Source organism: Herpailurus yagouaroundi, unplaced genomic scaffold (genome assembly GCF_014898765.1).
Source record: "Herpailurus yagouaroundi ecotype Mexico unplaced genomic scaffold, PumYag 213, whole genome shotgun sequence".
Classification (NCBI taxonomy): domain Eukaryota; kingdom Metazoa; phylum Chordata; class Mammalia; order Carnivora; family Felidae; genus Herpailurus; species Herpailurus yagouaroundi.
Window position 1 is genome coordinate 11,500,172 of NW_024412444.1, and position 12,383 is coordinate 11,512,554.

The window sequence follows — 12,383 nt, forward strand, 5'->3', positions numbered from 1 at the left end:
CCTCCGGGTCGCCCCCACCCGTCCCGGTGCCCGAAGCGGACTCGGCGCGCTGTCCGGTCCCGGCGCACTCGGAGCGCAACTCGGGTGCCTGGGCGCGGCGCAGGTAGGCAGCGCCACCGCCACTCCGGACCGGCGGCCGCTCGCGCCGGAGACCCTGACTTTGGTGCTGGGAGCTCTTAGGCGAACGTTCCCAGAGCCACTTCCGGGGAGGGAGGCGCCACCTGTCCTTTTCCTTGGTGTCTTCCCCAGCCTTGGTGGGTCGCCCACAGGTCAGCGTCGCGTCGGGCGCTGCTGGTAGTGGCTCGCGGGGCTGCCGGTCACTTCGCCGCGAGGAACGCGGCTCTGGACGCGCAGGGCGGCGGCCGCGGTTCCGGGACCGCCCGGCCCGTGTGCTGGCGGCTGCATCTTTTAAATAGCGCGGCCAGAGGACCGTGAGGTAGAGGCGAGGGAGGCGGACGCCAAGGGGTTAGGGTGAATCTCGGTGCCTCATAGCCAGAGGCCGGTGAGCATTTTCTGAGTGTGGAAGTTGGCCGAGCCCGGTGGAACTGGATGCCTTTGGGCTTTGCCACGCGGTAGAGCTGCGCTTTGCACTGTCAGCCTCAACATGGGCTTGAACAGTGCTGAAACAGAGCGACTTGTTCCTAGAGGACTCTTTCCCCCTTTAATGCCAGAACCCGGCTTGCTTCCAGCACTGGGCAAAGATGTGAGAACTGCCAAACGGTAGTTGTCCTGGACGCACCCGCAGAAACTTATTTTACAGCATTTCAGGCACAACACAAGGTATAGCTGTGTTTTTTCTTGGTTGGGGTGTGGAAGCGGAAAGCTTTTCTGTGTCTCTGTCTTAGCTGTATAGTCTCAGGCAAGTTACTTCACCCATCTGTGCCTTAGTTTCCTCGTCTGTAAAATGAGGATAATAGTACAAATGCTAAAGTGTTGTGTGAGGTGAAAGTTCTTAGAATTGTGCCTTGTATCAAGGTAAGCTCTACTCGCTTTAGTTGTTTTGGGCTGCAAAATCCTTGGGCTTTGCAGTAATGTTTCCTATGGTTAAGCAGCCTTTTGCAAAATGTGTCTCAGAATACGAGATTAGAGATGACCTTTGTCAAGGACACTGCTGAGAAATGGGGTCTCAGACCTTCTCTGGAAGCTCTAGAGTGTGACTGGATATTTGCCTCACTGAGGGGGAGTGAATAAGGTTCCATGGGAACTCCTTCAGTTCTCAGGCCCCCTGATAGGCTGATACTGCCTCATCTCTGTGAGTGTGGGAGTGTAGTTAGGGGCCCAAAGACCTGCTCTTGTCCCCTCCCCTCCACTCACTAACCTCTAGCAGATTGTCCCTCCAGTGGAGCCTGCACCAGTTTAGCATCTTTTGGTGGTAGTAACCACAGATGGGAGTCCTGAGCCTGGGGCTCCAGGAATCTTCTGACACGTACATGAGATGCTTGGAGCACAGGTGTGTATTTTTCCAGAGAGTTCTCTCTTCATCATTTTCTGCAAAAAGCCTGCACCCCACAAAAGGGGATCCTGAACTGCTGGTGGGGACATTCTTACCTCTTGTACAGGAGCAGGCCCAAGTTCTTACGGTGTCAAGATGTCAACATTACCTGTGTCTCCTAGAGGTAGAAGCGTACACGTGTTCCTTTGTGCCCTTACTCAGGGCACACCTTCCAGTGGAAAATTCAAGTCTGTCTTGACTTGAGAAAATCTGATAAAGAAGTCAATTGGGGAAAGGAGAAGGCAAGCTGAAGGAGCAGAGATTGTTGGCCTGTCGTGGGGCTGTTAGGATGGGATGCAGTTCATAAAATTTGATTTCAAGTTGTCAGGAGACTCCTCAGGGCCTTTGCACATGCTCTTCCTGTTGCGGAGCACACTCTTCTACCACTCTTCTCATGTCCGGCAGTATCTTGTCCTTTAGCTTGGATGTCTTCTCTATAGAGATGGTTTCCTTGACCACTCTGTTCAAAGCAGCCCCTCCCCCATCAGTGTTGATCACATTCTCCCATTGTATTTTATTCATGGAGCGTACCTGAAATGTTCATAGTCATGTATCTATTTATGGGTTTATTGTCTGCCTCCACACAGGAGAATGCAGACTCCAAGAGCGTAGAGGTATTGCCCTCTTTACCACTGAACTCTGGCCCCTGACACACAGTAGATGCTTTATAAATGTTCCTTAGTGACAGAATGAATGAGCATCCCCTGAGTGAAGTGAGGTGAGTAAGAGCTTTTTTTTGTTTTGTTTTTCTTAAGTAGGCTGTACGCCCAACATGGGCCTCAAACTCACAACCCAGAGATCAAGAGTCACACGCTCTTCTGACCAAGCCAGCCAGGTTTAATTAATTAAAAAAAATTAATCCTTGGATGCATTATCTTAGTGGTGTGTACAAATATTGTCTGATTCATATCACTTTGCACTTTGCACAGGTTGAAACTTGAGTGACAATGAAACGCTTGTATATATGATTCTAATTAATGCACATTCCTGCGTGGGAGATCGCCGGTGTGGTGGGTGGAGTGGGGTCTTCTGTGGAGAGGTTTGGAGATAAGCTTTGCCTTCTTCTTCACTGTAGTGAAAACTGTTCATTCAGTTATGAAAATGGGTACACTTTTTTGTAAAAAAAAAAAGATCAAAGATTATAGTTATTTGGAATCCTATCTGCACATGTGCCTTATCCCCTTAGCTCAGCTCATTCACTCCATTTATTCAAGAACCATTTATGGAGGTAGGGCTTGGAGACTGGCCACAGAGCAGTCAAGACTGGCAGTGTTCCTCCATTATGGTGTTACATCCCGTGGGCAGAGATGGACAGTCGACAACTAGGTCTATGATATGATATCAGGGAGTGTGGTCAGTGTAATAAACAAGATGAAGCTGGATGGGATCCACTCACCCAGAGTGAGTGGGGTGGAGGCAGCATTGGTTTAGGTCAGGGATGGTTTCTCTGAGGAAGCAATTCAAACAGAAACCTAGATGAATGTGGGGTGTGGCTATCTGGGGGAAGACAATTCTATGCATGTGGACCCCAAGGTTGTGGTTGAATTCCTGGCTTGACCAGTCAGCTCTTGAGCCCTGGACATGGTCTGTCTCACTGGGGAAGGGGGAGGGGAAATGAGACATTGTGGGCAGAACCTCCATCACCTCCTCCCCAGATCCTAGCAGGTGGCTGGAGTAAGATCTCAACACTGTGTGCTCTCATGGTTGACCAGAAGGCTTGTGCCTTCCTTTCCAGAGGCACCTGGAGTAATGGTGTTTCCTGAAACTGCCACCTGGGCGATGAGTATAAGCCTTGGGGGGGGCACTGCTAGAAGTACAAACCTACACGTAGTAAGACTTGCTTCATTTCACCTGCCCTCGCCATGGACTGCCTCCTCTTTTGTGCCATTTGGTTACAAACATCTCATCACCTACAGGGAACCATCTAGAAGGAAAGTAGTTACTTAGCAAAGCTTTGATGGAAAAAAACGAAGTGATGAAAATGTATAGGATCATAGACCAGGAGATGTATGCTTCCCATTCTCCCCATTGAGTGGTTGATTGGTTGGTCATTTGATGTTATTTAACAAAGCATAAAGGAGGTATGACAGGGAGGGTTCTTGGAAAAAGTGATATCTAAGAAAAGAAAGGGATGGCTACAAGTCACTTCTCTTGGGGAGTGGCGGGGGGTGGGGGATGAAAGGAAGAGGGAAGAGCATGTGCAAAGGTCCAGATAAAGAGGTACCAGCTCTCAGATGATGCCAGATCCTCATTGGTTATGGCAGCATGTGTGCACATATGTTTTCTGTGAGTATTCTGTGGAAAAGGAACTGACATACCAGTGCTCAGTAAATGCCAGTTGATGTGAAAGGCCGTGCCTTGTGCTATTGGGCTCTACACTGACATCCTCATGTATTATCTAAAACTGTCCTGTGGCACATGCCCTCTTAGCATCCCCATCTTCCTGGCCAAGAAAGCAAGGTGGGAAGTGGAATAACTTGCCAACTGTGTCTTGCTTGAACTCTGTTCAGTTGTATTAGGGAAGGTGGAGATGAGGGGGATCTTCCCAGAAGATTGATTCAGTGATGTCAAGAGAGAGAGATGCTTTTAAATATCACTAACAGGCCTTGCTTTGGTGCACAGCGCTGTGGAATGTCAGCTCTGGGATTGCAAAGGCTGCTCCCGGCCAACCGCCCAGTCTCTGGCATGGTGAGGATATGTTGCGGTGTTAAGTGGATCCCCAGGGTCTCTGGTGGCCACGGAGCAATGAGACTGGAGGAGGCCATTGCCTTATTTCCCCAGGAGTCTCCTGACTTTTCTAAAGTGGACCCGCAAGTCAGGACAGAGCTGGATATGGGACCCAAGTCAAAGCTGAGTGCTCCAGAAAGAGAGGCTGGGGTCCTTGGCCGGAGCTGAAAGACAAAGGAGGCAGTTTGGTGCCTTGTGTGGCTCAGCTAGCTAAAGATCAAACTAGTTATTTAACAGTCCAACTTAGTTCTTTGTCCAATCTGCCACCTCTACTTCCACCCAGCATATGATAACTTTATAGGTTGGGGTTTGCTGCTCCTGCTGATAGAACCCCAAGCCCTGAATTCATCTTCAATTCTGAGCTTACTATTTTCCTGGAAGCTGGGGTGGTGATGCAGGACAGTGGCCGACTTGAAGGCAAATTGACATGTCCGGAGGTGGTGGAGGTGATGGTCGGGGTCCTGTGTTCCAGTCTCAGCTCCAGCATTGCATTAGTAGCAAAGTGACCTCAGGCAAGGTGCCTAACCTCTGCAAGCCTTGGTTTCCTTCTCTGTGAATGGGGACAGTGGTTGGCTGTACCTTATGGGTTTGCCGTGGGGATTAAATGAGAAGATATGTGCAGAGAGCATATTCCTGTCACAGCCTCTGTGCAGGAAGGGCTGGCTGTGGTCATTATCTGGTGACCTAAAACGGACACACATCACTCCGTCACTACTTTGTGCTCTGAAAGGTTTGCTCAAACACACAGAGAGTTCTTCATTCAGATTTGGGGACCTCACCAGGGACAGGTGCTATCCTTTCTGGAGACAATTATATTAGGAGCCAAATCCGGATAGTGGAGTTGAGGGTAAATTTATTGTGAGACAGAGGTCAGGTGTGAAATGCCATGAGATGCCCTCCCCTCCTGTGGTCTCTCCCAGGCCTCCCCCTACAGTGGTGGCTTCCATGTACCCATGACCCTCAGAACCCGGCTGCTTCAACGGACTGTTCTGGTGTATCGTCACCACACCCCATTCCAGGTCACCTGCTAGACCCTCCAATGGAGCTGAACCCAACAGCCCCCCAAATACCCCAGAGGCTTTTCAACGTTAACAGCTTTGCATCCACTGTTCCTACTACTGGGAGTGCTCTTTCACTCTTATCCACGTTCAGAATCTCCCACACTGCCCAGCTCCAATGGCCTTTCCCTCTTTCCTTCCCCTTTGACTAGAAAAAGAAATGCTCTTTTGTACAAGAAAGGCTGGTTATATTCTTTACATATACAAATGCAAACAAATCAGAAATTGTAGAGTAAAAAATTAAATTGTGCCTCCCCCATCCCTGGCTTGCTTCCAGAGAGAACATTTATGGTCAGCTGACTGTATATTTTTCTTATGTTTTGATGTACAGGTGTGTGTACCTGTGCATATCTTTAAAAACCAACATAATGGGCTCATTTTATATGTATTGTTCTCCAATGAGATTTACCTCATTTGACCATATGTCCAAGAGCACTTTCTCTGTTCATATGCATTTCCTCTCTTTTCACACCCCCCCACCAAGAGAGGAGAGTACAAGTTTGTATGGACATATGTTTTCAGTTCTCTTGGGTATATACCTCCAGTGGGATTGCGGGTCATATGGTAACTCTATGTTTACATTTTGGAGGACTGCCAAACTGTTTTCCAAAATGGCAGCACCATTTTGCAATCCCACTAGTAGTGTTTGAGGGTTCTGATTACTCCACATCCTCATCAACACTTGTTACTGTCCATCTTTTTTTTATTATTGCCATCCTAGTACATATAAAGTGGTATCATTGTGGTTTTGATTTTCATTTCCCTATAGCTAGTAGTGTTGAATTTTTTTTTAATTTTTTTTTTTTTGAGAGAGAGCATGTGAGCGGTGGAGAGGCAGAGAGAGAGGGGGACAGATGATCTGAAGCGGGCTCTGCACTGACAGCAGAGAGCCCAACATGGGGCTTGAACTCGTAAACTGTGAGATAATGACCTGAGCTGAAGTCAGTCGCTCAACCAACTGACCACCCAAGTACTCCGAACATCTTTTTTTTTTTTTTTTAATTTTTTAGAGCAGTTTTAGTTTAGTTTTGTTTTTTAAATAATAAAATCGAAAGGAAAGTACAGAGATTTCCTTTCTACTTCCTGTTCCCACACATCCGTAGCCTCTACCATTTATGAACATCATTCGCCAGAATGGTACTTTTGGTACCAAGAACGAACCTACATTGACACATCATGGTCATCTAAGGCCCATAGTTTATCTAAGTGTTCACTCGTGGTGCTGTACTTTCAGTGGGTTTGGACCAATGTATAATGATAATTACAAACACAATGATAATATCACACAGAGTATTTTCACTGCCCCAAGAATCCTCTCTGCTCTGCCTATTCATCTCTACCCTCCTGCCCCCTACAACCACTGAGCTTTTTATTGTCTCCACAGTTTCCCCTTTTTTAAAATGTCATATAATTGGGATCAGACAGAATGTAGCAATTGGTTTCTTTCACTTAGTAACATGCATTTGAAGTTTCTCCCTGTCTTTTCATGGCTTGATAGCTCATTTGTTTTTAGTGCTGCTTAGTATTTCATCATCTGGATGTACCAAGTCTATCCATTCACCTACTGAAGAACATTTTGGTTGCTTCTCAGTTTGGGCAGTTGTGAATAAAGCTGTTTTAAATATTCATGTGCAGGTTTTTGTGTAGACATAAGTTTTCAACCCCTTAGGGTAAATACTGGATTGTATGGTAAGAGTATATGTAGTTTTGTAAGAAACCCTCCAAACTGTCTTCCAAAGTGGCTGTACCATTTTGCATCCCCCCCAACAATGAATGAAAGAGTTTCTGTTACTTTACATCCTTGGTCAGCGTTTGGTATGGTCAGTGTTTTGGATTTGGGCCTTTCTAATAGGTGTGGGGTGGTATCCTCATTGTTTTAATTTGCATTTCCCTGATGACATATGATGTGGAGGAGCATCTTTCCATATGTTTACTTGTCATCTGTATGTCTTCTTTGGTGAGGTGGCTATTATGGTCTTTGGCTCATTTTCAGATCAGGTTGTTTGTTTTCTTATTGTTGAAGTTTAAGAGCTCTTTGCATGTTTTGGATAACAGTCCTTTATCAAATATATCTTTCACAAATATTTTTTCCTAGTCTGTGGTGTGTCTTCTAATTCTCCTGGGATTATCTGTTGCAGAGCAGAAATTTTAAATTTTAGTGAAGTCCAGCTTATCAATTATTTCTTTCATGGATTGTGTTTTTGGCATCATAGCTGAAAAAGCATCACCATAGCCAAGGTCAGCTAGGTTTTATCCAATGTGATCTTCCAGGAGTTTTATAGTTTTGCATTTTATATTTAGGTCTCTGATCCATTTTGAGTTAATTTTTGCAAAGGGCATAAGGTCTGTGTTTAGATTCATTGTTTTGCATGTGGATATCCACTTATTCCAGCACCATTTGTTGAAAAGATTATCTTTGCTCCATTGTTTTGCCTTTGCTCCTTTGTTAGAGATGAGCTGACTATATTTATGGGCTATTTTTTTCCATTGGTCTATTTGTCTATTATTTTGCTAATAGTACACTGTCTTGATTATTGTAGCTTTGTAATAAGTGTTGAAGTCAGGAAATTGCAGTCTTCTAACTTTGTTCTTCTTTAACATTGTGTTGGTTGAATATCTTTTCACTTTGGAGAAGTGTCATTCCAGATCTTTTGCCAATTTTTAAAAGTTGGTTTGTCTTTTTATTATTGATTTGTAAGGGTTCTTTATATATTCTAAATTCAGTCCCTTATCAGATATATGATTTTTAAATATTTTCTCCTGTGGATTGTCTTTTTATTTTCTTGGTTGTGTTCCTTGAAGCCTAGGATTTTAAGTGTGATGAAGTCCAATTTATCTATTTTTATTGTGTTGCTTATGCTTTTGGTGTAAATGTTTCTCTTATTTTTAAATTTTTTTTACCGTTTATTTATTTTTGAGACAGAGAGAGATAGAGCATGAATGGGGGAGGGTCAGAGAGGGAGACACAGAATCCGAAACAGGCTCCAGGCTCTGAGCTGTCAGCCCAGAGCCTCACGCGGGGTCGAACTCACGAACTGCGAGATCGTGACCTGAGCTGAAGTCGGACGCTTAGCCGATTGAGCCACCCAGGCGCCCCTAAACGTTTCTTAAGTATAACACCAAAAAGCATAAAGCATGAAGATTTATGCTGAAATTTTCTCCTAAGAGTTTTATAGTTTTTAGTCCTTAGGTTTAGGCCTTTGATCCAGTTTGGGTTAATTTTTATATGTGGTGTGAAGTAGAGGTACGGCCTCGCTGTTTTGCATGTGGAGATCCTGTTGTCCCAGAGCCATTTGTTGAAAGGGCAGCCTTGTTGAAAATCAATTAGCCATAAATGTAAGTGTTTTTTTCTGCCCTCTTCATTCTGTTGCATTGACCTGTATGTAAATCTTTATGCCAGTACCACTGTCTTAGTTACTGCAGCTTTGTAGTAACTTTTGAGATCAAGAAGTATGTGTCTTCTCGCTTTGTCCTTTTTCGTGATTGTTTTGGCTATTCGGGGTCCTCATATGAATTTTAGGACCAGCTTGTCAATTTTTGCAAAAAAGGCAGCTGAGATTTAATAGGGACTCATTTGAATCCGAATGTCAGTGTGTGGAGTTTTGCTAGTTTATCCATATTAAGTTCAGATCCTGATGCATCACTCGCTCGTTGGGTTGACACTCAGGGTCCCATCCTTGAAGCTTCAAAGACAAAGACCCAGGGACATCAGCATCTCTTTCTCTTATTGAGGTAACTGACAAGTACAGGGTAGTGTCCAATCCAAGGCTGGAGACCTTGGATAAAACATTTAAGCCTTGAATGTGTGAAATGGGAGTAGATCTGGCACTGACCAAGCATATGGCAGACTCAGCTTCCTTGTATCTGAGGGCGTGATGGAGATCCATAGAGATCCTCCTTTATTGCCCTGCCTCCATGCTTGACAAGTGCGGTGAGAACTGGGGACGCCCACCGCCCCAGAGGCACCAGGGAATGGTGGAGGGTGTTAGAGGGAGGCCGTATTTTAGCTTCTTTTATTTGGCGGGCAAAGAGGTAGGATTTCATTGAAGGAAAAGGTTCTGCTGCTAAAGCAATTTTGCCTCCTCTCCCCAAACTGGCATCATGCTTTGAAGAACGGAATAAAAATAAGAAGGGAATACTATCACTTATTAGAAGATTAGTTTACACCTCTACCTGCACTTATGCATTCCAGATGTCATGCTTTGGCACAAGTCCACAATTGTATTCTTACAGAAGAAGAAAGAAAAAGTGAAGCACCGACGTGTGTGTCACTAGGAGTCTGGTTTTCTAGACTGCAGGAACAACCCGGGGCACTACAATGGGCAATGCAAACCCACGGTGCACCGCAGCTGGGGCTAGGGGCTCTGTTTGAGACAAAATGGTGCTAATGTGTGTGAGAGGTTGGAGTTGTTTATCACAGCAATTTTAAAAAGTATTAATTTGGGCAGAGGTTTTGTTTGTTTCTGGAGGGGAAAAAGTTATATCCAATAGAAAGTATTTTGAGATCTTCAGACGCCAAGCTCCTTTGGGTTTAGCAGGTTCCCTTTACCCAAGCTGTTAGAACAGGCAGTTCGTAGGGATTTCATTCGCATTCGTTACTGAGGGGTGTGTGTGCACGCCTGTGCACATGGAAAGTTAGGGGAAAAACACAATGATATAACCCAACCCCCAAACAAGGAAGCATGTGTCAGAGCTGAAGTTCCAGTCTCAGAAGATGCAGCCTAGGCGACCTTGAGTAACCTCTTTCTGTGACACATCTCCCAAGGGGTGGGGGGAACTGTTTCTCTCCAGCAGGGCTTTAATTTTACAAAAGCCCTGTGCACTCAAGTGGTTTTCTTAACAGGTCACTCACATTTTGTACGTTCTGGGCTGGGCAGGGCCTCACTAGTCCTTGGCCAGCCTTGTGAGTCAGAGAATATTTAAATGACTGCCGAGGTCTTCGAGGAGAGAGAGCTGGCAAGTGAATCTAGGGAGGTGGAGTGACTCTTAAACAGCACTGCAGTGAATGAGTGGCAGAACCGATACCAGGGTCAGCAACCCTGTTTTATTACACAAATAAAGTTGTATTATCTTTTCAAGTGAGATAATAATTATGATGCTACCAAATTCTATGGAGCACTTATTATATGGTGGAGTCTGGGCTTTCACACTTGCGTTTGACTGTGACACATTGTAAGAGATAGATCTAGGCTATAACCTGGGGTGTGTGTGTGTGTGTGTGTGTGTGCACATGCACGCACACGGATGCATGCACATGCATATCTGAAACAAAAGTTTGGTGAGACAAGACTTACCTTATGTATGTTTAGTGTCCTCTGATAATTCTTTCCTACACTAGTGAATTTGTGCTTTAAAAATTTTTTTTAAAGTTTATTTATTTATTTTGAGAGAGAAAGTGAGAACAAGGAAGGAGGGGAAGAGGGAGAGGGAGAGAGAGAGCATCTCAAGCAGGCTTCACACGGTCAGTGTGGAGCCTGATGCAGGGCTTGAACTCATGAACCATGAGGTCATGACCTGAGCTGAAGTCAAGAGCTGGACGCTTAACTGACTGAGCCATCCAGGCACCCCTATGCTTTTTTTTAAATGATGGCTAAGAGACCACTAGATTTATTTCATAAATGGGTCAGAACTTACTATTTGAAAAGCACTGTGTTAGACAGTTTGCTGTGTGTTTTACATGTACTATTTCATTTAACAACCTCAGGAAGAGGGTATTAGTATCTCCATTTTCTGATGGGGAAACCAAGGCACAGAGAGATAACTTTCCTAGGGTCACACTGTGAATGAGTAGTGGAGCTGGGCTTGCACCCAAAAAGACTAAGTCCTGTTACAAGTTCATGGTGTGAACCCAGGTCAGGCATCTATCTCCTGTAACAATCAGTGGAGAAGGTATAATTTAATATCTAATGAGTTGCTGCATATTGAGAAGGTTGCCACAAAATGGATATAAAATTAATACCACTTTTTGACCTAAAGTTGCATTTAAAAACACATGTATCCACTATGATGGCTTGGATCAATACATAGACATATTATCCTTCCTAAGTTACTGTATTTTGTGGATTTTTAATTTTTATTTTCTTAGTCATCCGATGACTTGGATGGAACTTCATGCAAGTCCAGATAATAAGGGATAATTTCTGATGGAGAGTCAGTTGTTTTGGGGGTATATTAGTCAGGAATCTCCAGAGAAACAAAACCAACATACTTACATATAAATTATATACATAAATATATATATATATATATATTTATATATATACACACACACACACACATATATAATACCACAGTATGCATATATAAAAGTATATATTATATAAAGATATATAATGTGTACATATATAATATGTATGTATATAATTTATAATGATATATATTTTATAATATATATTATATAACAGGATGTCTTCTCTGTCTCTGTTGATATATATCTCATACAGAGCGAGAGAGAGAGAGAGAGAGGAAGAAAGAGAGGGAGAAAGAGATATATTTATTTTAAGGAGGTGGTGATTCCTCTATGTGATTGTGGAGGCTTGACAGGTTTGAAATTTGCAGAGTAGGGGTGCCTGGGTGGCTCAGTCAGTTGAGCGTCTGACTTCAGCTGAGGTCATGATCTCATGGTTCATGGGTTCGAGCCCTGTGTCAGGCTCTGTGCTGACAGTGTGAAGCCTGATTGGGATTCTCTCTCTCCCTTTCCCTCTTCCTACACCCATTTGTGTTCTCTCTCTCAAAAATAAATAAACATTAAAATCTGCAGAGTAGGTTGGCAGGCTAGAGACTCAGGGAAGAGTGGCCATTCAAGTTCAAAGGCAGTCTGTTGTTAGAATTCCTTCTTGCTAGGGGAGGTCAGTCTTTGTTCTATGAAGGCCTTCAACTGATTAGATCAGGCCCACCCAAATTATGAAGAACAGTTTGTTTTATTCAAAGTCTACTGATTTAAATGTTAATTTCATCTAAAAAAAAAAAACCTGACCCTTCACAGAAACTTCTAGAATAATTTTTAATGTTTATTTATTTTTGAGAGAGAAAGAGAGAGAGGGAGAGGGAGAGGGAGAGAGAGAGAGAGAGAGAGAGAGAACAAGTGGGGGAGGGGCAGACAGCAA

At 44.1% G+C, this 12,383-nt stretch overlaps 2 protein-coding genes across 4 annotated transcripts in view; one reads left to right on the forward strand and one right to left on the reverse strand.

Moving 5' to 3' along the window:
• Window positions 1-12,383, forward strand: part of ARHGEF3 (Rho guanine nucleotide exchange factor 3) — a 307,785-nt gene that overhangs the window by 1,240 nt on the left and 294,162 nt on the right. The gene's annotated exons all lie outside the window — the stretch shown is intronic.
• On the reverse strand, window positions 3,741-4,706 carry SPATA12 (spermatogenesis associated 12). Its single transcript, XM_040454460.1, is given in 5 exon segments — window positions 3,741-3,963; window positions 3,965-4,052; window positions 4,055-4,209; window positions 4,211-4,425; window positions 4,587-4,706. Coding segments are annotated over 5 exon segments (801 nt in total).